General features: G+C 40.6%; 1 protein-coding gene across 1 annotated transcript; it reads left to right on the forward strand.

Moving 5' to 3' along the window:
- The first annotated feature begins 416 nt into the window (after nt 1-416).
- On the forward strand, nt 417-5,834 carry LOC147210124 (neurotensin receptor type 1-like). Its single transcript, XM_086130082.1, has 3 exons — nt 417-606; nt 2,936-3,020; nt 4,357-5,834. Exons 1-3 carry the CDS (start codon nt 435-437, stop codon nt 4,610-4,612), a joined length of 513 nt encoding a protein of 170 aa, XP_085986208.1. The 5' UTR covers nt 417-434; the 3' UTR covers nt 4,613-5,834.
- Nucleotides 5,835-24,891: the final 19,057 nt, after the last annotated feature.

Here is a 24,891-nt window from a genome sequence, read left to right on the forward strand (position 1 = left end):
ACAGTAATATGTAATATCGAAATATATTGAGCAACGTTTATGAATTAAAGATTAGGTTCGGCAACAGGTGGCTTGAATTACAATGCACGGCAAAATCTGTATTGTGCAAGCTTTTACAGGTCAAACTCAAGAACACAAAAGGAAAAAACCTGATGGGCATGAAAATTAGTAAAAGGCATTTTTAAAATCTGCATCAGAAACTTTGTTTAGGGACACCGAGCAAACAAGAAATATCTAAATTAGACTTGCAAAGCACCAAATTTTCACACCCTCAATCTGGATGTGTGTCTCAAAAGGCGTACAGCATTGGGGACAATCCAGATTATTTTTCTTGGGAGGTAAAATACAGATGGTAAAAAAAAAAAAAGGACCTAATATGTTTGTTCTTGTGTCTTTCTGAACAGGTGAATGCCTTCTTGTCCTTTGTGGTGCCCATGGTGGCAATTTCGGCACTGAACGGGGTCATCGCCAATCATCTGTTGCGAATGTTCCATGAGGCCGAGCAAGACAACCGTGTCTGCATCGTTGGCGGCAATCCCACCATGCTCAACGTCTCGGTGGAGCCCAATCGAGCTCAGTCACTTCGCCATGGGGTTCTTGTTCTTCGTAAGTCTTGGCTTCATTCCGTGACGGATCGGGTGGGAACGTACTGATATCCGTTTTGCGCATACTTGAACCTCCAGGACTCCTTAGGTTGTCTTGTACCTCAACTGCTAGTGACTAAACTAAGCAATATTGACTTTACTGCATTTTTATCCTCTGCCATCCCTGACTGAGTGACGGGAAATGTTCTTGTGGCGTCTATTGTGCGTGCACCAAATACACTATACTCAATCTATCAACCAATCAGCTACACATAAACTCTTTTCCACCACCGATGTCAAAGTGAGTCCAACCAGGCAGTAATCTTGTGTGATCACACGTCATTGCACCAAAATGAAGAATATCCATACATCCATCCATTTTCTGATCCGCTCATCCTCATCAAGTGCTGGAGCCTATCCCAGCTGTCTTCGGGCAGTAGGCGAGGGACACCCTGAACCGGTTGCCAGCCAATCGCAGGGCACACGTAGACAAACAACCACTGACACTGCCAATCACACGTCGGGATAATTTAGTGTTCCATTAACCTGCCATGCAGGTTTTTGGAATGTGGGAGGAAACCGGAGTACCCGGACAAAACCCACGCGGGCCCCAGGAAAATATGCAAACTCCACACAGGAAGTCCGGAGCCGGAATCCAACCCTGCACCTCTGCATTATGAGGCCGATATCAACGTGACTCGCAGTTGTACATCACGCATCTCATTTATCGCGACATTTGCGACGAGCGACAAGACCTGTGGTGATGCTGCCTTGCGTCTTTACACTGCTTCCGTCACAACTTCACTTCCTACGCATGTTCTTTTCACGGCTCGAATTAACCCCCGCCCCAAAAAAGGTAACAGTCTTCTGCAGGAGGAGAGGATGGCGTGGGTGAATGTGAAAACTGAGTGGCAGTGAGAATCGGGAGAATCTGAGCGTGCAGCTAGCCGGCGTTCTGCAAAAGGCCGCAGACAAATGAGACCTCTCACCTGCCCTCGGCGTCATGATGAACGTTTGCCTCGGGGAGGCCAGGAAACACAATCCAGACACATTTAAAACTCAGTTGAGGTCCCCTTTTGCACGGTGAATTACGTTTGAGGGGTTTTCAATGCAACATATCTTACTCATCAGGGAGAGACAGTTGACCAACCGACGATTTACTTCCTCGAGGTACAACAAGCTTGTGTTCCATTCAGTGATTCAAATAATCGATTTGCATTTAATGCCAAGCAGCTCATTCTTACTTAAGCTTATTTCACCCGTGCTGCCTTTCATTTCATTTTCATGTATTTTTTATAATAGAGTGTCATGGATTTTCCACTTCAGGCGCGGTCCGTGGCGGCAGTCATTCATTGAGGTATTAGGTTGTGTTTATTTGTTCAGCAGGCTGTGCTTAAAAACCACGAGGAAGATCAATGTCTGCGCAAAACAGGTTTGGCAAAAATACGCAAGGTGGATCACACAAACTCATGGAGTTGTGGTTACACATTCAAGTGTTGACATGATTAGTGAGGGGTTTCTAAAAACACAATATAATTCATAAATTTAAATGTCAGTATGTTGTTGACGGATTGGATTGGAGAATGTTTGTATAAACTCAGGAATCGACAACTTAAAAAACATTGGTACATTGGGAGCATTTGGTTTCATCTGCTAGGCTGTCAGACTGCTTTTCACATCCTAACATGACTGAAAATGATTCCATATTTTGTGGCACTTAAAATGAATATTGGGCGGCCCAGTAGTCCCGTGGTTAGTGCGTTGACTCACAGTGCAGAGGTACCGGGTTCGATTTCGGCTCCAGCCTTCCTTTGTGGAGTTTGCATGTTTTCCCTGGGCCTGCGTGGGTTTTCTCCAGGTCCTCCAGTTTCCTCCCACATTCCAAAAACATGCATGGCAGGCTGATTGAACACGCTAAATTGTCCCTAGGTATGAGTGTGAGCACAGATGGCTGTTCGTCTCTGTGTGCCCTGCGATTGGCTGGCAACCGGTTCAGGGTGTCCCCCGCCTACTGCCCGAAGACAGCTGGGCTAGGCTCCAGCACCCTTGTGAGGATGAAGCGGATCAGAAAATGGATGGATGGATAAAATGAATTTGCAACAGAATCGTGTCACTAGACTGCTTTGACATGTTATACGTGTGCAAGTGTTAATTTCAAAACGCTAACGTAGACAGCCGTTCTCAATTGCGTGTTGATTACATTGACAATTGTTTCAGGTCTAATAAGTTAAACAACAATAAAATGAAATGCATAACATTCAATAGTATCCCCCATGATTTTTTATTTTTATTTTTTGGTCACATTTTCTCTCTTAAATGTTTGGTGTTTCCTATGCATTCTTGATGTTTAGGAGCGGTGGTCATAGCCTTCGTGGTCTGCTGGCTGCCTTATCACGCCCGCCGCCTCATGTTCTGCTACGTTTCCGACTGGTCCGAGTGAGTGATGGGCTCTTTTTCTCCTTGTGTATTAGCAAGCTTTGCATGCCTGAACGTGACCACATTACATACCAATATATAAGCACGTAACGGCTGTCGGCACATCTTGGAAGGCCATCAGTTGAGAGAATTTGCCAATGAGACAGTTCATGTTGTCGATTGGATTACCTCCGTTTAAAATTCTCCACCAGGCTCTTGTTTTTTCTCCCATGTTGAATGATGAACATTTATAACCCTCCTGTTACCCTGAAATTTGCAGACACCTTATATTTTTGGGGTCAATTTCAGCAGAGCAAGTTTACTTGTCAGATATGTTTTGTTTATTTGTCATTGAGCTGAACAGCACATTAAATAAAAAAACAAAAATACCAACCATTGACCTGTAAATTGTTGTCATGGACAATGAACACAATCCTAAATGAAATAGTAAGGATGCTTTTATTGTGTGCGCAAGGAGTAGAAAGTACAGATATTTGTGAAAGTAGGCTGAAAAATAATTACTCCAGTAAAGTATAGATAACCAAAAATTCTACTGAGGTACTTAATACCTCTGGTAATATAGTAAGATATTTTACATTTTGGAAGAAATTCAACACCGCAATGTTCACTTCATCATTTCGTAATTAGTAGGCAGGATCCCTTAACTCCCAATTCACAGAAATCTTTTAAAAAACACTTTGTATATGCGCAGAAGGCTATAATGGGTTTTTTGGGGGGCGGGGGTGGGGGGGGCTTGGAGTACAGTATCTGTTCCATATGAACCAATGTCATTTTATTAGTTGCTGCTGGAGATTGGGTCGTAAAGGTTGGAAATGACTTTCTCCTGGGTAATAAAAGCCTGGACAAGCTCACACCCATCAGAGCTCTCGTTATCATCCAGCAGATTGTTTTGCAATTTTGGCAGCGAGTTTTAGCTTTGTATTTATTTGTGGACTGGACTGATAAATGAATTAACAAATTTCTTGTTTCATGAATATTAATTCACTCCAAATTTGTTACGCAGATTTAGCCTGCGCCTCGCAACAGACTTGTGCGGGTTGCAAATATAGAGCCCTAAATGTCCCATGGGTGTGAATGTGAGTATGAATATTGTTTGTGTGAATGTGTCCTGGCTCCAAATCACCTGCAACCCTAATGAGGAATAAGCGGTATCGAAAATGGATGGATGGGTAGCATTCATTGTTTCTGGATAATGACAGAATGTAAAGATGGGCTGAGTTGCAATGAGACGGGAGACCGAATTGTATTAATTCTCACGTAAAGTAGAACCTTTAAAATGGGGTGTCGGGGTGATCCAGAAAGTAACTAACTCCTATCCTTCTATGTATGATTCCAGTAGCCTGTATGACTTCTACCACTACTTCTACATGCTGACCAACGTCCTCTTCTACGTCAGCTCGGCCATCAACCCCGTCCTCTACAACTTAGTTTCAGCCCCCTTCCGCCAGATCTTCTTCTCCACGCTGCGGCACTTCTGCATGCCATGCCATCACTCCCCCAGGAGACGCCCCGGCCCTCTGACTCGACATTCTCTCAGCATCTCCAGCAACCACACTCTCTCCACCAACATCATCAAGGAGACAGCCTACTGATTCCATCCGAGTGCGTTAAAATACAAAAGCTGAAACACCACCATTTGCCATTTTATGATTATGTGCATAGATTTGGAGATGATCCAGAACTTGGACCCTCAGTGACAAAAATTGTGACATAAACATCTGATTGTGTGTGTGTTGCTAACAATTGAACTTCAGCGATGATAGTTATGCTAATATAATAGCCGCTGGTCTCCGTTATATACAAGAAGTCAATCAAGTCAAAGATCAAGGAGTTGCGACAACAGAGGCGTTATTTTCATTCCAATACAATACAGCATCTACACACAATACACAATGTATATCTTATGACATTTAATACACATTGTGGTAGATGAACCATCATACGTACCGTTAATTACAGAAACGGGTCACAATCAACGGTACGTTGCTTTCAACATTCATCAAAATAAAACAATTACATAGTTGTAAGGATCTCTTTTGAAACACAGACAGCATTTGTTGTTGTTCAAAAAACCTTTTAGAGCTTGATTTGCCCCATTTTATTTGCCATATTTTTTGTTTGACGCAACTCAAGCACGCGAAAAGCATGTTTGAAACATGAGTAAATGCTTTATATAAAGTAACATTTTATTTTAAAATATAAACAGTATTTCTCCATTTACCAGTAACAAAAGTTTCAAGTCACAGGATTGAGGCAATGCTAATAAGCACATGCTAGCTGTGGCAGCTGTTATGCTAACTATTCAAAAGCTTTCTGATAAAATGAGAGGAAAAACAATGAGTGATGTCTTTTTGGGACAATATGAGTAAAATAACAGTAAAGTAAATGTCCTCCAATTCTGGAATGATACATGCATGTCAAAGTAGTGCATAATACAACCCTCTCCACTGTACATTGTAAAGTTATTGCTCACTCAACACACAAACTCAAACAGCAAGACAACTAATTAGTTGCCGGGAAAAAAAGACGCTTGCCACTTCCTGCCACCTTTCACCTTTTTTCCCCACTTTGGTACCCATCAAATAAAAACTGTCATCTTTTGGGAGTGAAGCAGTCTTATATACTGGGCGTATTACTTTTACATAATTATACTGAATGTTAAGATGTTATTCTTTGTGAAAAGAAAGAAAAAAGAAGGCTGTAAATGTCCTATTAATGAAATGCAAATGTTGTAAACACAAATTTGCACCGATGTAAAATTATGCAGGCCTGCTTGTTGCCGTACAGTGTAAATGATTGTCTAGTTTTGTCCAAATATGACGTTTTTTTTGGGGGGGGGGGGTCGGTAGATAAATGTGTGTTCCTGTTGTGTCTCTGACTCCATACTGAATCAAAAGTGCAATTTACTGTTGTTGCCTCTCTGTAGTATATTGAAATGATTTATGTTTAATGTATTCACTGATGTCTCCCTACATTGTTTTGTGTCATTTTATTATTTATGAATAGAAATTCACAAATTGACCTTTTCATTAATGAGGTTATTCCAAAAAGGCTGTTGACTTAAATCACAGTAAACTTGAGATCGTTTTTCACCAAACCATGTCCGGGCTTTTATTTTTTAAAACATTTTACTGGTGACAAGTACTACCTGGGTTCTGAAATTATACTTATTTGTTTATCTTTATTTCATATTTGTACAATATCGGGATACAGAACACCCGACCTTAACTCATTCAGTACCAGCCATTTTCAGACCCATTAAAAAAAAATAAAAACAATTTCAGTCTTGGAAATAAAAAGCTAGGAAAAAAGAATACCTAAATCCATGGGATTGAATGTGTGAAGTCCGAAAAGACATAAATATGTCTTTGGGAGTGAATGAGTTAAATGTGAATTTTAATAAAAACATACTGTGATGCTGGAGATTTATTAAGGGTACAATTCAGTGGCGAGATGTAGATTTTTATACCTGGGCCGAAGAGCCCTACTTAATCCACCTCTTGATACCAACACTATCATGTCACATTTATAGAAACCATCAATATTTCTCAACAATATTCCTCCCTTGTACATCATCTGCAATAGTTCAGACATGACAAAACATACAACATTTTAAATGAAACTGATAAGTGTATTAATGTGTGCAGATTGCTACAGACGTGTTTTCATAGTCAAATTTGTCTTGCTCTGACCAACCAGTGGACAGGAGCATGCTAACGTGTCATGCTAACCGTCTCGTTGCTAATATAGTTTGAGTCGGCACTACTGATTCTTATTTTGATATGGCTGCAGAACATATCGATAAGATAAGAATACCTTTACTGTCTCACAATGGAGAAATTCACAATCTACAGCAGCAAAATCTGGAGGGAAGAAAGTAGAAAAAAAAAAGGCTGATATCTGAATTTTAGCATCTACAGACATGGAGTATTTGGTGGTAACAATCTGTTAGTCGCGGTAAATAAAACAAATTGTTTTATGGAAGTGCAGTATAGTTTCATTTGTGTCCCGCCATTGTTTTAGTACACTCATATGAAAGAAATTGTTTTCAGATGATTCACCATCAGATGATTCACCATCGGTCGCCCACTAACGATCTCATACAGCCGTATAAATGGAGTTTGATTTCATTTCGTAATGAGCAAGCAAAGGGCATGAACCGTGCCTCTTCTGCAGATCCCCCCCCCCCCCCCCCCCCCCCCCCGCAAGCGTTCACATCGGCAGTTCGGACATTGAAAGGTGTACAAACCCACAGTTAGAGCACAGCAGGCTGTGACCTTTTCTGGCATACACTCCTGACAACCGATAGCAGTGGTCTTAAGAGAAGAATTGCACTCAGCAAGCCCATGGATGCAGCTCTTCAGCAGCCATGTGCTGAGGGATTAAAATTTGGTCTGTTGGGCACACCTATGTACAATTTGCAAACACAAACCAAAAACTAAGTTCAACCTTTTTAAAAAAAATTTTTTTTAACGCAAACACTGATTCATAAACTGCGTACTGTACTTGCTCCTCTGATGTAGCAGAAGGACACGTCGCGTTTATTGATGATGTCAAGAAGAAGCCGGTCAGCAAACTAAACAAAAGCTAAACCTAAACTCAAGCAGTTCATACTTTTTTATTTTGTTTAGTTTTTTACACAGCAGAAAAATTAGTAACCATTTGATTTACTTGGGTATTCCATTTATTACATGTCGTGTTTATGCTAATGCTACAATTGTCTCATGGTTTAAAATGACCGTTTAGTGTTTTCTGTTAGCCCATGTTCGGCATTCCCTATTGTATGTTAGCATTCAGCATGTATCTCACTGAGTGGCGCATCTTTGCGACTGTGTGCGCACGTAGCGAATGTTTTTGTTTTCTTCAGAGTTCGTTCACGGTCGCACGCGGCCGCAAAGACGTTCGCCAACAGTTGTACCGGTCTTTTCATCAGAAAATTTTTTAACTAAAGTGCATTTTCGATTTTAGCTAATTTTTTTGCACAAATCAGAAAATAACTAACTACTCTTGAAACACCTCTTTTTCCTCAGTAAAATGGACACGCCCCCATGATTCCCCACATTACTTGGTGTGACGTCAGCGTACTAAATGAAACAATTTGTCCAGTCCAAACCACTGAACGTACATCCCATATAATGTCCAAAAATTGGGCTCGATTAGCACCAAACGGTATGTCGACTTCTCTACTTACGTGCACTTTAACCTCTGAAAATATCACACTGATAAGCCTCCCCATAAATGCTTATTAGGCCTGTTTTTCTTTCATAAAAATAAGAAATGAGATTTATATAGCACCCTTCAAGACACCCAGGGGCTCTCTTGAGTCTTTAAAACAAAGTAATTATTCATCTTTGAAACAAATGTGGTGCAGGAAGTGTCTTCTTAAAGACAAGGGACTTTTTTTTTTAATGTTGAAGTCATGTTTGTGGAAGTGGGCAACCCAGGATTTTCATTGGATTGGATGTTTTTCTTCAATGAAGTCGAGATTGAAGTGACCACTTCAGATAGTAATAAGCTATTATAGTCGCTGTGCAAACTTCTTTCTTTAACTTTTTTTAGGGGTGCATGGCACACAAAAAGTTGACAGCCACAATGTGGTATTGTTCTGCCCAATGATCACATGTAGCAGTTCACAGAGCTGCCAGCTGGTATAATCCAAAGATTATTTCATTGTCGACACAAATTTTTGGTCTGCTGATCACAGCGAACATTGTCATTTTACAAAGATGCCTCATGGGGAGAATGCAGTCATACTCCACCATTTGTTTTCTACCAGACAAAGCGATATCGCACTGGTAATGATGCATCGCAGCCTAACAGGCTGTTGGTTTTGCCACCCGGCGGAACTCATCTATCCAAGAAACAGAATTCGCATGAAGAGAAAGTTAATTTCCATGAAGTCCTTGTAAATAACCTTAAGCTACTGTATGTTAATAAGGTTCTCATTTGACCATGCGTCCTTTCAAATTTGCATTTGATGACCCAAACATTTGAATGCTCCTGTTGTGCCGAAACTGAACGTTCTAAGATTAGCTTCAAAACGTCGTCAAATATGAGACGCATGTGAAATATTATCTAGGAGATGCGGCCTCACTGGAGTTGGAGCAAAATATGTTACACCACATTGCCGTCTTTGTGTGTGTGTTTGTGTTTTTGTTTTTTTAAATAAAAAAAACTTCTACACACCTGCCTTCAAGCTTGTTGGCACGGATTTCAGTTTTGATACATTAGTCTCATGCGAGATCTCAGTGCGACGTGAGACGTCATGAATTTGTGGGGAAAAAGACATATTCAAAGGAACATAGTTTATGGTTTTAGGAATCAATTTGGGATTTTAAAAAGGAAAAATCGATTCCATTTGATGAATCACTTTTTAAAACCCAGCCCTAATGGATAAGGGTACTGAGCTATTGACCACTGTGATCAGGCAAGACAAATGTCTCTGTTTTGTCAAAAAACGTTTTGGAAACTTGCACTGTGTAGTTTGGATTTGAAAAACAAGTTTAGGGATGCGCCACACTTAACATGTACTGTGTAGACCAGAGGTGGGCAAACTACGGCCCGCGGGCCCAATCCGGCCCGTTGGTCTTTTTAATCCGGCCCGCCAATAGTTGGTACACAATTATGGTTCGATGTGAATGACTGCATTCATTTCATTTGGACTTGTAAAGACAGGCAGTTCAACGCCAGGTGGCGCATTGACATGAAGTTGCTGAGCACAGGGGGGCGGGGGGGGGGAGACGGAGGGAAAGAGATCTTATTTACCACCTTTGGACCTCTGTATCGCTCTACTTCTACTGGTCTGATCACAACCCATCTGCAGCAATGCACTGGCTAAAATAGGTGATCAACAACACTGTTCTCATTTTAAAAAAGTATATTAATACAGTACTTTCATGCTTTTGTTCTGTTGATGTTTGATATGGACTGTCAACAAATGTTTTTTTTTTTTTTTAATGTACCATATCTCATGCTGACCTAAAAGTCAATGTGGCCCCTGAGCCAAAAGGTTTGCCCACCCTTGGTGTAGACCTACAGTACATATACATATACATTTTTGTTTAATGCTTTCTGAGTAGGGGACCATGAGTAGGAGACCCATTCACTCATTTTCGCTTTTCTCTGCAAGCTATTCATTTTGGGCTCATAAGCAACAGACAAACCTAGCCACGGGCAACATTTCTCCACTCAAATCAATATTACATGCATACGTGTCGGTTCAATAACCATGTTGAAGGTGGCTGCCGAACCTTCAATTTCCGTGACAAATTTCAAGCCCTCAGTGAAGACAGGGTTCACCCACTGGACTGCACACATTAATGTGTAATAACACGTACTGTAAGTACGTGAAATTCAGGGTCAGTAGTATTAATCTAAAAGAGTGCCGACCAGGCAGGGGCAAAATATTGTCTGTGGACTTAGTGGCTCTATTTCTGTTTGCACAATGTCAAAGACTGTGTGGCGTCAGTCCTGTGCTGAATTTTAAAAGCAACGCAGCCCCTTCCATTGATTGGGAAACAAGTCGATTGTGTACACGCCCACAATGGCGCAAACGCCCCTTTCTACCTATGCCAGTCTACAAAAATACCAAAAGAAAGAACACTCTATCCATGCACAAAGTTAGACTGCACTTTTCGCTAGACTTGCACTGGGTGTGAAAATAGGGCCCTTAGAGTGAAGGGAAATATTCCATAATCTAGGATTAGAAACAAATAATAGTGTTAGAAAGATAATTGATCTAACAAAAGAGATGGATGGATAGATAGATATTATGTTGTTTATATACTGTATGTATGTAAGATATGTGGTAACTGCAAATCCAAATCACCCAAATCTGCTTCACTACATGGAGTCCATGCTCAGGGTTCTCACTGATTCTGCCTTATGACGACTGGAATTCATCATGTATTTTATTATGTGCTGGTCTGTGGAGATTTGCTGATCCATAACACTGATCTGGAGCTGTCAGATTTGTAGAGGAGATGATGAGTGGAAGGGAGCACTCTGGACACTTCGCCAGCCATTTTCAGAGTATATGCACATTGAATCCATTCGTTTATGTCACCACTGGTCCTCATCAAAGTTGCAGGTGAGCTGGAACCCTTCCAGCTGACTTTAAGCGAGAGGCATGGGACACTGTGGACCGGCTAACAACCAATCCCAGGGCACATATAGCCGAATAAAAATATGACTTCCAAAACTGCTTGTACAGTTCATAGTCGAGGTTTTAGAATGGAAACACAGTTCAACCGTGGAACAAATTACTTTGATTTCCATATTTCTCTACAGTGGAAAAAAAGCAACGACAACAACAAAATCGTCCATCCAGCAGCATTCCAAAATGGATTTCTGTAGGGTTGAGAGAAAGAGCAAGGCCTGGTCAAGCGTGTGAACAGCATGCTACAGCCAAGTCACTCTGGGCGAATAAACCAACACAGGAGGAAACTAAAATCTAGTCGTTGGGAATTTGCAGAATAAATTGTTTGAAAGCCAGCACAGGAGCTTAAGAGATGGCTTTCCCACAGGTTTCTACGAGGGTGCCGTCACTCTCATTAGCTGCAGTCGAGCCGACATGGGGAAAAGCGGTCAGATAGAAACACCACGTAAGAATAAATAACATTCCTTGAATGATCTTTAAGTGTGTTAACATACACGAGATCAACTGCCAAGTTTAATATTGGTCAAAATTATTACGCAGTTAACGATGAATACCGGAAAAGATGGGTCCATGCTTTGTCTTACAATTGCAGTGCAAAAACTTGAATCCAAGATTTAATAGAGCAAATTAAGTCAAAATGTTGTGGAGGCGAATCAAGAAGGTGTCAAACTGTAACACACACATAAAACCACTTAGATTCTGTTGCAAAATAAAACGTGGCAAAACAATGTGCCCCACTTGCGATACTACCGCGTGACTGCGGTAGTATCGCTAATGTTTGCGAGCTAATGTGCTAACCGTTCCACGTAAATGCTAACCGTAAACAACTGCAACGCCTTTCAAATGTTAATTTACAGTGAACACACCCCACTAATTAATAATATGGCATACATTTACATAATACAAACCTACAGGCTGTGCTTGGCTTAAACCACGAAGCTGCAGGCCATCTTTCGGAGCTTCCTTGTACAACGTAAAAAGGGAAGTGTCTCACGCAACATCAAGTGTACCTTTCACATAACAAATTTACTTTACAAAATAAAGCAGCTCTGTCACTATAGTAACAAAAAACAATGATACATGGCTCTTCAGGATCCATAATAATATATAGGGTAACAAAACTTATGTTATTTTTGGTGATGACATAATTCCATAGTTGTAGGTAGTACGAAAAAATAAGTTATACAAGTTTTTTTTTTTTTTACATGTTACGACAAATTTTGCTACATTGTTGAGATTGCAGGTAGATGGGTTTGCATGGTGAAGTTGTGGCAAAATATTTTTACATTTCGCACTGAGCAAAATGTAAATACTAAGATGAGCAAAGTCCGCATATAATCAAGATTTAAATTTAAAAAAAGAGACACGACAGGAAACATGGCAAAACTAGGTAAACAACCGTGAACCGCAAAAACAATGACCAGACGTACACTGAAAGAAAGTAATTGCCGGGAAAATGAGGCACACCCGGATAAGAGACAGAGACTGGAGGGGGCTGATTGGCAGACACAGGGAACATGGCTGACAAGAACAGATGGAATCAAAAAAAGTAAATGAGCAGACAAGACCTGAACAATGTCAGTCGGGAAGAAAGCTAAATCTATTCAAAACCATACAAAATTCACGACACAAGTCAAGTGGATAGATTCTATTGGCAGATTATGTTGCTCTTAATACCACTCGGGAATAAAAATAGGAACTGTGTATGTGAATACAGTGCTTGTATACAACTATTTGTTTTTCTTTTTTACAATTTCCCTCAAAAATCTAATGAGAGCATGGTGCCGAGTTACAACATCCTCCTATCTGGGGTGCCATTCATTACAGCGCATGTGTTGCGACTGATTCTATCAGTAAACACCACCGCAATGAGAAACAGGATGTTGAATGGCTGGTGGTTATTTACGAAGGCTACACACAAGCAGCTTATCAGTTTTCAAGGCTTCACCTCAGCGGCGAGCCAAATCACAAATTTTCCACAATGTTGCAGAGATTGGGTTTCACTGTCAAAACAGGAGCCTGATTGATTTCAGTTTGGAAAGACCTACCCCAGATGATGACCATCGATAGGATTCATGAGTGTAACCCATGCACGTCCCTTTTTGATCCGATTTTCAACTTCATATCGGTGCGGAATACTGTATATTGGTCTCGAATGAGATATACATCTTTTGAAAATGTGATGTTGGTTAAGACAAAGGTGATGTCAAAAAATGATAGCCTTCTTTGTATAAATCCACTTTCTAGTGATATTGGACTTTTTGACATAAGATTTTCTTTGTTCCTTTACTTGTGCTGCAGTAGGAGTAAACTGTGTACCCTAAACAAACAAACAAACAAACAAACCCCCCCCCCCCCAAATGTTTTACACCCCTCTGTTTATACAGTGTCTGCACTGGCTGCCATCTTTCAAACGTGTACTTCCTGTCCGAATCCACCCGTGTCATATTCACTTCATGTCGAAAACCAGAAGAAGACTCATTGCCTTGCTGGCTGTCCTTGTCATCTCAGACAAGCATGAACGACTCGCAAAAATGTGCATGTCATAGGAAGCCATTATTGTACATGTCTTTGTTCGGACGCCAACAAATCTGCTGGAAGCGTTTTAATTATCCATCCATCCATCCACCCATCCATTTTCCAATCCGCTTAATCCACACGAGGGTCGCGGGTGTGCCGGAGCCTATCCCAGCTGTCTTTGGGCAGTAGGCGGGGGACACCCTGAACTGGTCGCCAGCCAATCGCAGGACACCCAGACGAACAACCATTTGCGCTCACAATCACACCTGGGGACAATTTAAAATGTTCCATTAACTTGCCATGCATGTTTTAGGAATGCGGGAGGAAACCGGAGTACCCAGAGAAAACCCACGTGGGCACAGGGAGAACATGCAAACTGCACACAGGAATCGAACCCTGCACCTCTGCACTGTGAGGCCAACGCGCTAACCACCTTTTCACCGAGTCATTCATTTCTATTTTCATGGTTCTATGAAAATACGTCTGCATCAAACACCTGTATTGTAAACTGAAACGACACAGTCACGATCACTGCGCACACACACACACCAAGTGTCTTTCTTTATCCCCCAATGTTTGTGTGCTATTCAAAATATCTTGCACCTAAGTGACAGTGTGGGCAAGGTGCCATGCTGATCCCCCATTTCCCCCAACCCCGAGCTCTCAGGATGTTTTGTGTTTACAACAAAACACAGGAACCTAAGCTGTCACCTCTGACTGTTGACTATAAAGGTCAAGCAAATCTCTCGGTGCCCCCATATAAGAGCTCTTACAAAATGGTCAGAGTCTTTGGAAGACATTTAACTGAAATGAACATTGCAAACAGACCACCCTGAAGATAGCGCAGTCTCATTTCACTAATCCAACAACAAACAAATAGAATAGGTCTCAGATTATGCCAAGGCGACTCAAGACATTTCCCCAAAAACGAGTTACAAATCTAATATAAATCAGATATTGTCCAGTGATAAGTGACAGTGACTGACGTCACTCGCTGCATCTGTGAATGTTATCATTGTGCCGGAAATTAGAAAAATTAGCAGACTACTTCATAGTTTATGGAGGGAAAGTTGACACATTGTGGTCCAGGGAGGAGGCCTCCATGGTGAAAGAAAAAACAAAAAAAGGAAGCGATTCAACCGTTCCTCAAAGTTTGAGTCAATTTGGGCATGAATTTCTAATCAAATTGTCTCCACCTGTAGACAGTTCAGAAGAAATTGTATTAACCTTCCAAAAACATTTTTAAACAGTGAAAAACTGGCTGAAGGTATGATTTATTTGATTTAAAGAAGCAGTGATCATATAATTTGATGACTGAAAAAGTCATCATCACTGCTGGCATGACTATTCTTCATTTTAATGGGAGAAGTGCATCTTTCAAAAAGGCTTAAAGGCTGAATGGTGCTGGGAAAAAAAAAAAAAAGGATTTATGATTTGCAGTCAGCAATGCAAACTCCATGACAGAAAACCTCCTGCCAATTCACAGAACGCAGAAATGACGCCAGTCTCCAAATTCAATGATGAAATTGTTTGTCAGTGCAATGCTTGAACACCAGCAGATAAAAATAAAGCATCATGAATGGTGTGGTGACTGCAAAAATTATGTAGCCTTGGCTGGAACCTAATGCAGCATAACCGCCAGCGGCGTTTAAATCAGGGGCAGGCAATTAATTTTCCGAAGAGGCCATGTGAGAAATTGGAATGGTTGTCAAGGACCACACTTAGAAGCCAATCACAATTGTGTTCAAATATGAATTCTGTGACTTTATGGAAAAGGCTAAATTGTCTTTTTTTTTTTAATTAAAATGCTACTTGTGCCGATAGGGAGTGTTGTTCGTATAACAAGGAAACGAAATGGTGAAACATTACACAGCAGTTATTAACATGAACATGACAGCATTCAGCATTGGCAAAAAATGAACAACTACTGTGTACATGAACTTTATTTTAGCATTGAAGCGTGCAGACGTTATGAGCTCCAGCAGCTAGCTCATATTAACAGTTGCTAGTTACATTTTGGTCCCGATTCATTTATCCAGCCATTGGCGTATACCGTCTGTCCCTCGGACCTAAGCCAGAAATGTTTTAGTGGGGTTGCCAAGGTGACCCAACACCTCAGGGGAGGGGTGACCGTCAGATTCTAAATCGAAACTAATAATATTTCGGATTCCAGAAATGTAAGCTCAGACAAAGTGCCAATTCCAAAAATATTTATGACAGAAAAGCGCAACGACAAAGTACAGCTGAAATTGCTGGTCACAAGGAGCCAGGAAAACAATGCATGAAACAAAAAAGCCCTTCCAAGGGCAACGCCAAGAATACACAAACGAAATATCACAAGTACAATCACGCGAAACCAAAGCTCAGGGTGGATCAAAAGAAATAATGAAAGCGCTCTGACAAAATGAGAGCGACCATGAAAGGTATCGAGAGGGCTCGAGTACAACACTTGAAGCACAAGCAAGGTAATCAGCATTGGCAGCTTAGCAGTCCTTAAATACAGGGCAGGCTTGATTGGTAAACGCGGAACAGGTGCGCCTGCTGGAGGGAACCGCCCTTCCCTCCAGCTGAGGCTGAAAACAAAATCAAACAGACAAGACATGACAAGCGACCATACTTGCGTGCATCTGTTGTTATCATGCCGTATACAGTCAGGGTTGATCTAAAATGTACACATATTCAGAACGACGTCAATGCCAATAATCAATCAAATGGGGGGGAAAAAATTGATGAATCGATTAAAAGCACAAAAATATTACACTCAATCCACGTGATCGGTGTCGCCCAATCACACAAAACCCTTATCGGAACATACCTAAGTAAAAGCAAAAGTCAGCATGGAACTTCTGTGGTTGCTTTTTGGACCGCCTTTGCATAAAGAACAATTCGGGATCATTGTTTACAACTCACAACAACCAGTCGATCTCGGCAAACGTAGACAGGCATGAAATCAATGGAGGTGGATTGTGAGGTTGACACGAGAGAAGTCAAAGTTAGCTTGTGGTCAATAACCACTGCCAGTACTTGCCACTCTGTGTTTGAGCGACACACATTTAGTACACAAGGGAACCATGACAAACATCTCAAATGTTCAATAAGAAGCGAGACAAGAGGGGATGTAATTAAAGTTGCAAAGAGAGAGAATCGAAGCTCATTCTAAGCGGTGGACACAAAATGCAACAAAGTGTTGGCACGACTTCTTGGCTGCAACTGAAATAACACTGCAATCTATATCATCGGATGTGTGACATCAGTTCAGAACTTGGATCTCATTTTATGCTCAATGTATGTTGCATTCCATTTCATTCTAAAGGGTTGACATACTTTCTCTTGCTACTGTATAGCCTCTGTCATTTTCCTTTCATTTTGGTGTACATTGTTTTATGTGATTCGTGTAAACCTTTTTGAAAATCTTTTTTTTTTTTTTTTTTTTTTTAAGCTGGGGTTCCATTCCTGTCTGAAGTTCACTTTCTCAACAGCCAGTGTGACAAAGGCAAGTTTGACAAGGCGTGTAAAGAAACATGTTGATAGTTTGAACTCATTAGTGGGCTTTTACTGTGATTTGGTGACAGATTTTCCAGGTGACTGAACTGGAAATTAAAGGGGGGAAAAGATTGATTCTGCAGTTTTAGGCTGCTATCAAAGTGATATTTGTGACTGAGCGTTGGGCCATGTATGGCTTGGGAGACGAAAGATTCATTATAGGAACAAATTATTATGAGCCTTGCTGAATATGTGAAAATCGACTGTTCCATTCCAAATGTTCCAGAATTTGAAACTGATATTTTTCACCTAGGTAATAACGTACAGTATTTTCCGCACTATGAGGTGTTTTGGACTATAAGGCGCACCTTCAATGAATGGCCTATTGTAAAACAATTTTTATATATGGGGTGCACCGGATTATAAGGCGCACAGAATAGAAGTCACAATAGTGGCTGCGGTTGTGTTATACATCCACTAGATGGAGCAGCGCTAAAGGGAATACAATACAATATAGTTTTATTTTAAATAGAGCTTTCACAACCGTTGCAGCTGTAAAAAAGCGCTTTACAGAACATATAAAATGCTCCGTCCAAGATATTAGAATATGGATCCATATATAAGGCGCACCATCAGCTTTCGAGAACACGGAATGCTTTTAAGTGCGCTTTATAGGGCGGAAAATACGGTAACCATCTAGAAATCATCCGATTCAGGGTCACGCATTTCATTCGTTGTTTACGATGATACTAATGCAGCGTGTTATACCGGAGACAAATTCCTTGTGTGTTCTACATACTTGGCCAATAAAGATGATTCTGATTCTGATTCTGATTCCGACGTTATTCTGCCTTGGCAGGGTATATCCATTCTGTCTCATTGGCAAGCGGAACATTCATACCAGATTTATTTCCACCTTTGATAGAGGTGTGATTTGCATCTGAGGCTATGCGGTTCCATGCATTTTTCACTGCCATGACACGTGGATACTGAAAATCACAATAAACCGAGCAGTCAACGACATTGAGCATGTCATTGACGGCATGCAAATGGTACACACGGCTAGAATTAAATTGGTGAAGCAACATCACATGAATCGTTAACAAAGCCAAAGTCTCCTCTCCTGATGTGAAATGGTTAACCTCCCGGTTTCAAAAGTATGCTACATAAACCGGGCAATGATGACTTGCAATGGATTGCGTCGCGTGGTCGTTGCACATACAGAAAAAATGTCCAACTCAGAACACCGCGGATTCAAATAAATAAAAGTCACAAATGATCAGAAAAGACCGCCCGCATTCAAACAACATCAACTTGATGGAACGGATGATGATGGAGAGTCCATTATGGCAGGCATGCTTCTTCACTAATGGCAACGCAATACATTTTGCTCTGCAGCTGATCAGGTTAAAATGCCAAATTACTTCGGGGAAGTCATAAAATGTTATTCCGGCATTTGTCGATTTTCAGTCCAATGACTAAATGGAGCATTTTGTAATGAAAAATGTGGGTGAATTAACCGAATGTACAGTGGTGCACGTAGAAAGTCGTACAAACATCTTGACCAACATTCAAACCCCAAATCACTCTACTATGAGACGACTGGCATTTCACGGTCCCAAGTTTTGTCCGCAGATTGTGAAGATTAAGTGGTGACGTAAAAAGAAACTGTCTCGAGTGTTAATGGATGTCAGCAGCCTTTTTGTTGCTTCGGAGGGAAGTCTGGAAGTCAAAAAAAAAAAAAAAAAAAAAGACTGAAGTTGTAATGAAATAAATAAAGCCTGCTTCATGACTCTCAGAAAAGATCAATGTTTATACCTTCGAGACAGGAGGTTTAAATTTTCACCCAAAGACAATGGAAAAAAAAGAGCTTTGGCCACATATCAGTTAAAAGGGAACCTCAAAAGCTGGCGACGTTGGTTGAAAGGACAAAAAAAAAAAAAGGAAAATCACACAGGGACTCACAAATCTTGTCGAAAGTGAAATGATCACAACAGAGGGGCAATTAACTTCAGATGTTGATGAAATGTAATTATGTGTCATTTCTATGTTTTGAGGAGATTACCTATTACAGTCTCATCCATTCATTCATTCATTTTCTGTAAACGCTTCTCATTTTCACAGCCATTGGCCACAGCCAACACCAGACCACAACACGTATCGAGGCAGCTGATCATTCACACCAACGTTCAGTGTCGGTCCTTGCCACCAACATAGACATCAGACTAAAATGAACCTTTCTGACAAAATACAGTCAGCCGAAAGATCTCAAAACACTTAAAAAAAAAAAAAAAAAAAAAAGATGCCACATTCCAAAGATTTTCAAGAACAGATGATGACTGAAGTAACTGGCATGTATCAGTTTGGAAATTTCAACAGAGACGAGAACCGACAATTTCCTGCTTTGTATGGACAAAAACCAAGAACCGAGATTGAGATATATGTGTCAGTGTGTAATACCACCACATGGGCCCAGGAACACATAAAACTGATCTCTGTAAATACAGTTCAGCGCTGCATTCGTAAGTGCAACTTAAACTTCTACTCCGCAAAGCAAAAGCCATTTACCAACAACGCCCACAAACACCGCCGGCTTCTCTGGGCAGCAGCTCATCTCAGATCAACTGATGCAAATTAGAAAAGTGTCCTGTGGTCTGACGAGTCCACCGTTTTATTTGTATGTATAAACACATTCGTTATTATTCTGGTTTCGATCTTTACTCTAAATCTGTGCGTTCATTTTCGAGTGGCTTGACTCCGATAGTCATTAGCCTCGAGAAACGGATGCCAATGAAAGCGTATTTTCGCCAGGAGTGATAAATGTCATACATCTGCAGAGAATAAATCATTCGGACACGCAGAGTCAGTTCAAATCAGTTCAGGGGTTGATCCTATTCAGTTCATTCACTCAGAATGTTGGAAGATCGCGTGTCACCGTGGGTCTTCTGTTCAGGGAGAAACTCCCCAAGTGAGCACCGATTCCCCATGCAAATGCGCATCATTAACAGGTCATATTGTGGGGGTTGGGGGTGGTGCATTTCCATCTTCCGCTCTGTGCCGCCACTCGTATTGCACATTTCAGACACCACCAGCTGTTGACACGCCATCACTGAATGGGAACCGAACCCACAGTGTCATTACGCAATCAGTGACCTTCATTTAATGTCACTCGATTTTAAATTTGTTTGATCATGTTTGTCTGCATAAATTTACTTTCGGGATGTGCTCTTTCATTTTTTTTTCAGATTTCAATGTCCGATTAATTGAGAGTGCAGAGCTTGTCCTTTCACATCAAGCTTTTGAAAGGCGGCCGATTTCCTTGTGCCAACTCATTTATCAGCTCTCATCTTCATTGCATGATAAAAATGAATCCAAGCAGAACAGAGATAGCCTTATCCCTCCCAAACATACATCTCCTACTTTGATGAACTCTTTTGCTTCTGAGTAACATCATTAAACAGACCTGAGGCGGATTTGTCATGGGAAAAAAAAATACAATTAGCACATTAAGCGACATGCTTGCATTACGATTTGTCAAAACAACTCCAATTAGCACAGTAAGCGACATGCTTGCTTTACGATTGGATCATTTTGCAGATTATCCCTCCACACATTCAGGTTTCCAGGCAGTTGGAGCACATTCTAGCTAACTTTTTGAGCAATGGGCAGACAACATACCCTGCATGTAGTATTACGCAAATTACAGTACTGTACTGTGCTTCTGGTTGGCACAATTTAGCCTGAAGGTGGCAGTAATGTGATACAGGGATTCAAGAGGAGATTTATAAACTACAGAAGAACACATGCAAATAGGAAAGGGGGGGAAAAAACTGCCGACTTTACTGTAAGAAATAAACACAAATTCCAAATACAAAAAGATGTCATTTCGGCATGATGAAAGGCGTGCGCTCCAAGCAGAGCAGATATGAATACTGAGAATTTGTGACAGTTCTTTTATTTGATTTCATTCGATTGTGCAAGTGTGCCTTTGTGTGTTTATTGATCATCTGGATTTAAATTCAAACAGGTGAGCCCTTGTTGCAATGCAGACAAACATCAGTGGTATGAGTCTGAGCCCCACTATGTTTGCCCTGGACTGGAAGATGGAGCATTTCGATTTCAATTATGGTTTTAATCAAGACCAGATTCAACAACACAGTTCATTCATCTTTTTCAGGTGAAGTGTCTTGGCTGATCTATATTTTCCGCATTGTACTGTGCATCATCGCTGATTTATAGAACAGCGCTCGCAGGGGCAGCTGAGATTGTGTGCACTGCTAGATTAAAGCGAATGCAGCAAACTTCCAAGTGGGCTTCGGGTATTTTTCAAAGGCTGATGATATTCAAAGCTGGAGAAAATATGAAGTGGCCTTAGATGAAAACCTTTATGTGACATTCGTTTGATGGCATATCCACAAGCTACCGAAGGCGGGGAGAAAAAGAAATCAACAGACTTTTAGAAGATGGTTACCTGAATGGACTTGGTCAGCCCTTAGATTGCGGCAGCAGCTCCAGTCACACAAAGCGCAATAATGAATGAATGTTCTTCACTCTGATCTTTTGGTCCTTTGTCTGATTATGTCAGCCCGAGACACTAAGTGGGATGCAGGTGGCCTTTTGCATTCAATCTCATGTCTCACTTTTATTGCCTGTGTGTTGGTGCCCGCGCGTTGTCATTGAGACCACATTTAGGACGCCGTCACTGTATCATGACCGTGTTTGAAGGAGACGTGCATATGTAGAGTAATCCCCGCACCCATCGCGGTGGGTATGTTCCAGACCATCCCCGCAATATGTGAACAAGCTTCACGTATCATCTGGAGACATAAATCAATAATCATGCCTCAAGATGTACATTATAAAATTAAGCTGTGACTTTCTTTATAGGCCAGGAGCGCTGGAAATTGAACGTTATCGTGCTTTTGCGCACTAAAAAGGTCAAACAGCCCTGGATTCGAAGATTTACAAGCCGCCACAGCAATTGCTTCTGAGGTCCAACTTCAAAATAAAAGCGAATGAAGACATTGGTGTCCAAGTACAGTACAATATTACTTATTTTGTTTTTATTTTGACGTTGACCGTCGCGGAACATTGCATCGTAGCCTAGGAACAACCACGTTACATTTGCCGTGATGGTCGAATGCGTACAGGAGAGCTTACTTTCCAGCAGGTGCTTTCTACAGTCTTGATTACCAATTTGTTTTACTGTTTATTATATATGTTAAATTGCTCCATGTACAGCACTTTGTATGCAGAGATGGCTGTTGGAAAGTGCTCTATAAATACAGTTGAGGATTACAGCTAATACAGATAATTTTCAACAGAAACTAAATTGTGCTTAAAATTCTGTAGCATCAAATTTACACCATATGAAAGTAGTTTGTGGGATTTTTAGTCTAGTGGTCAGTAATGGAATTACACCACAAATAGACGCCAGTGAGACCAACTATTAAAAAAAAATATATATATATTTCGAATAGCCGATCATGAAACCTGAACATGTGATGGAGGCGGATTTAGGCCTCCTACACATGAATACAATTACAATATCCTTTGTTGAAAAGCAGGCACCTCCAGATTTTGTGTTATTGCTAAAAATAACTAAATAAATAGACAATAGTGGACTGCAACTACTTCTGTAATGATCACATGCAACTGGATTGTGACAGAGCTCCACCTCGACCAAATGTTAACAAAAGAAAGTCGAAATTAATATCCGGGGTGGTATTTGTGTGTGTTTGTTCATCACTTTGCAAGATGAGTGAAGACAATCAATCTATCAAATCAATCAATCCAGACAGTGAGGAGGATTTATTGGTGCGTCACCTCATCGACTCCAGTTTGACGTATTGACCACTTCACACGTGCGCCATAGTAACATCGAGCTCATTTAATCTTTCTTCCTGAGTGTTAAGAAATGTTCAAGCGACTGCCCTCTCAATTTCTTTCCTCTAAAAAACGACATCCACATTTCAGTGCATTAACCACTGAACACGTTTTATAACATTTTTCTGAAATGTGACCATTTGTCATCCAGTTAACGTTGTGGAAATAGTATTCGCAGTTGGCCCACATTGTATTAAGGCATTTCTCTCTCAGTCTCTCTTTTTTTCAACAATAGGTCAAATGGAAATAAGTTTGGAATGCTCCCCCCTTCCCCCCCCAAAAAAAAAAATCTTCCATTTTCAACATGTTGCCCGTTTGATTTGATTTTTTGCCAAGTTTTTCAAATGATGCCAAGTTCTTTGAAACCCCTGGTATTTTGAGCAAAATTCTTAACCGTGTGTAACAACATATGTTTGGTTCCAAACATGAGGTTGACAAAAACACAATTTACTGTGTGTGCACAATATAGGCGATTGTATAGAGCAGCCACAAATGACCTTTCGAGGATTTTCAAGAGGCTGGCAATGTCACTAATGTCTCCATGTTATTGACCTTATACTGTACATGTCTCCTTGCCTAAATGGAATAAAGTCGTTTGGACTAGTTACATTGTAAAAATGTTCAGTTGCTTCTCTACCTATTTTTCTTTTTGGATTTTTAATGCTCGAGAAGCAACAGCAACAAGCTATCCATTTGCATACCAGGTAGATGCAATAGTTTTTGAATTTTTAACAAATAGTGCAATGTTAGGGTACTAAAAAACAAAGTTTTACTTGTGTCAAAAGTGATATTCTCTGTTAAACTTATGAAACACAACACCTCACACAGTCAAAATGCAACATATGGTGACAATAAGGAGCCAGCACCCACTCTGCAAACGCTGATTGAGGAGGACATGTTGCATGCGCAATACACACCTTTTTATTTTACACACCAACAAAAATATAAAAAACACGATCTGCAACACCATCTGGATACTTAAATAAAACACCCACATTCTTTGCTGGCTACTTTGCAGTGTACACATAACGACAAACGCTTTACCTTAATTTACAGATGAGTTTATTTTATTTTATTTTTATTTATTTTATTGCCATGGGGCGATGTTGTTGTGACAAAACAATACTTCTATGGATAGATAGACAGATGAACAGATTAACAGACAGATATACATTCTGTGATTCCCAACCACTGCGTTGTGAGAGATTATCAGGTGTACCATGAGAAATTCTCCCTTTAAATTTTTCCAAAAATGAACATAGGCCTACCAAATATAAGGTAGATATAAACAGGATGGCACATTGGACGACTGGTTAGCATATAGGCCTAACAGTGTCAAGGTTGTGGGTGAATTGGACAGGATCATTACTTCAACACACATTTTTTGTGTCATTTTATTTAATTGTTTGGCATGCAATTTTTCAGAGGTAGGTAGGTAGAAACAGCCTTTACCGTTAACGTGCTTCAGTTTTGGTCCCCGTTTAGTGTGGTACTAACCATGTAATCAAACCCCACAGTGACAACTTCTAAATAGGCTCACTGACTGACTACCAGATGAAGACACCTATAATGCTGAAAGCACACATTGTTCAGTTATTTCCGTTTTTTCATGGTCAGCAGCGAAGGATCACCTGCTATGTACTCTTTGATCATTCATTGAAGCACACGGCAGGTAAAAATGTAAAAGTAAACTTGAATACAACGTGTAGCTATCTTCATGCGGCACACTAAAAAATAGACATGAATTCATTAACTTAATAGCTTTATCTTAACAATAACTTTATCAACCATGATTGGATCACAACCCATTGATTTTAGCATGAG

The sequence above is a fragment of the Hippocampus guttulatus genome, chromosome 1 (genome assembly GCF_054856545.1).
Source record: "Hippocampus guttulatus isolate MCC_2025c chromosome 1, RoL_Hgut_1.0, whole genome shotgun sequence".
NCBI classification, from domain to species: Eukaryota; Metazoa; Chordata; class Actinopteri; order Syngnathiformes; family Syngnathidae; genus Hippocampus; species Hippocampus guttulatus.

What these genes read in the sequence shown, in the direction of transcription:
- LOC147210124 (XM_086130082.1), top strand. Translation starts at nt 435, where the DNA reads ATGGTGGCAATTTCGGCACTGAACGGGGTCATCGCCAATCATCTGTTG. An exon ending in CCATGGGGTTCTTGTTCTTC is followed by an intron (nt 607 to 2,935) that starts GTAAGTCTTGGC and finishes CTTGATGTTTAG; the next exon opens with GAGCGGTGGTCATAGCCTTC. An exon ending in TACGTTTCCGACTGGTCCGA is followed by an intron (nt 3,021 to 4,356) that starts GTGAGTGATGGG and finishes GTATGATTCCAG; the next exon opens with TAGCCTGTATGACTTCTACC.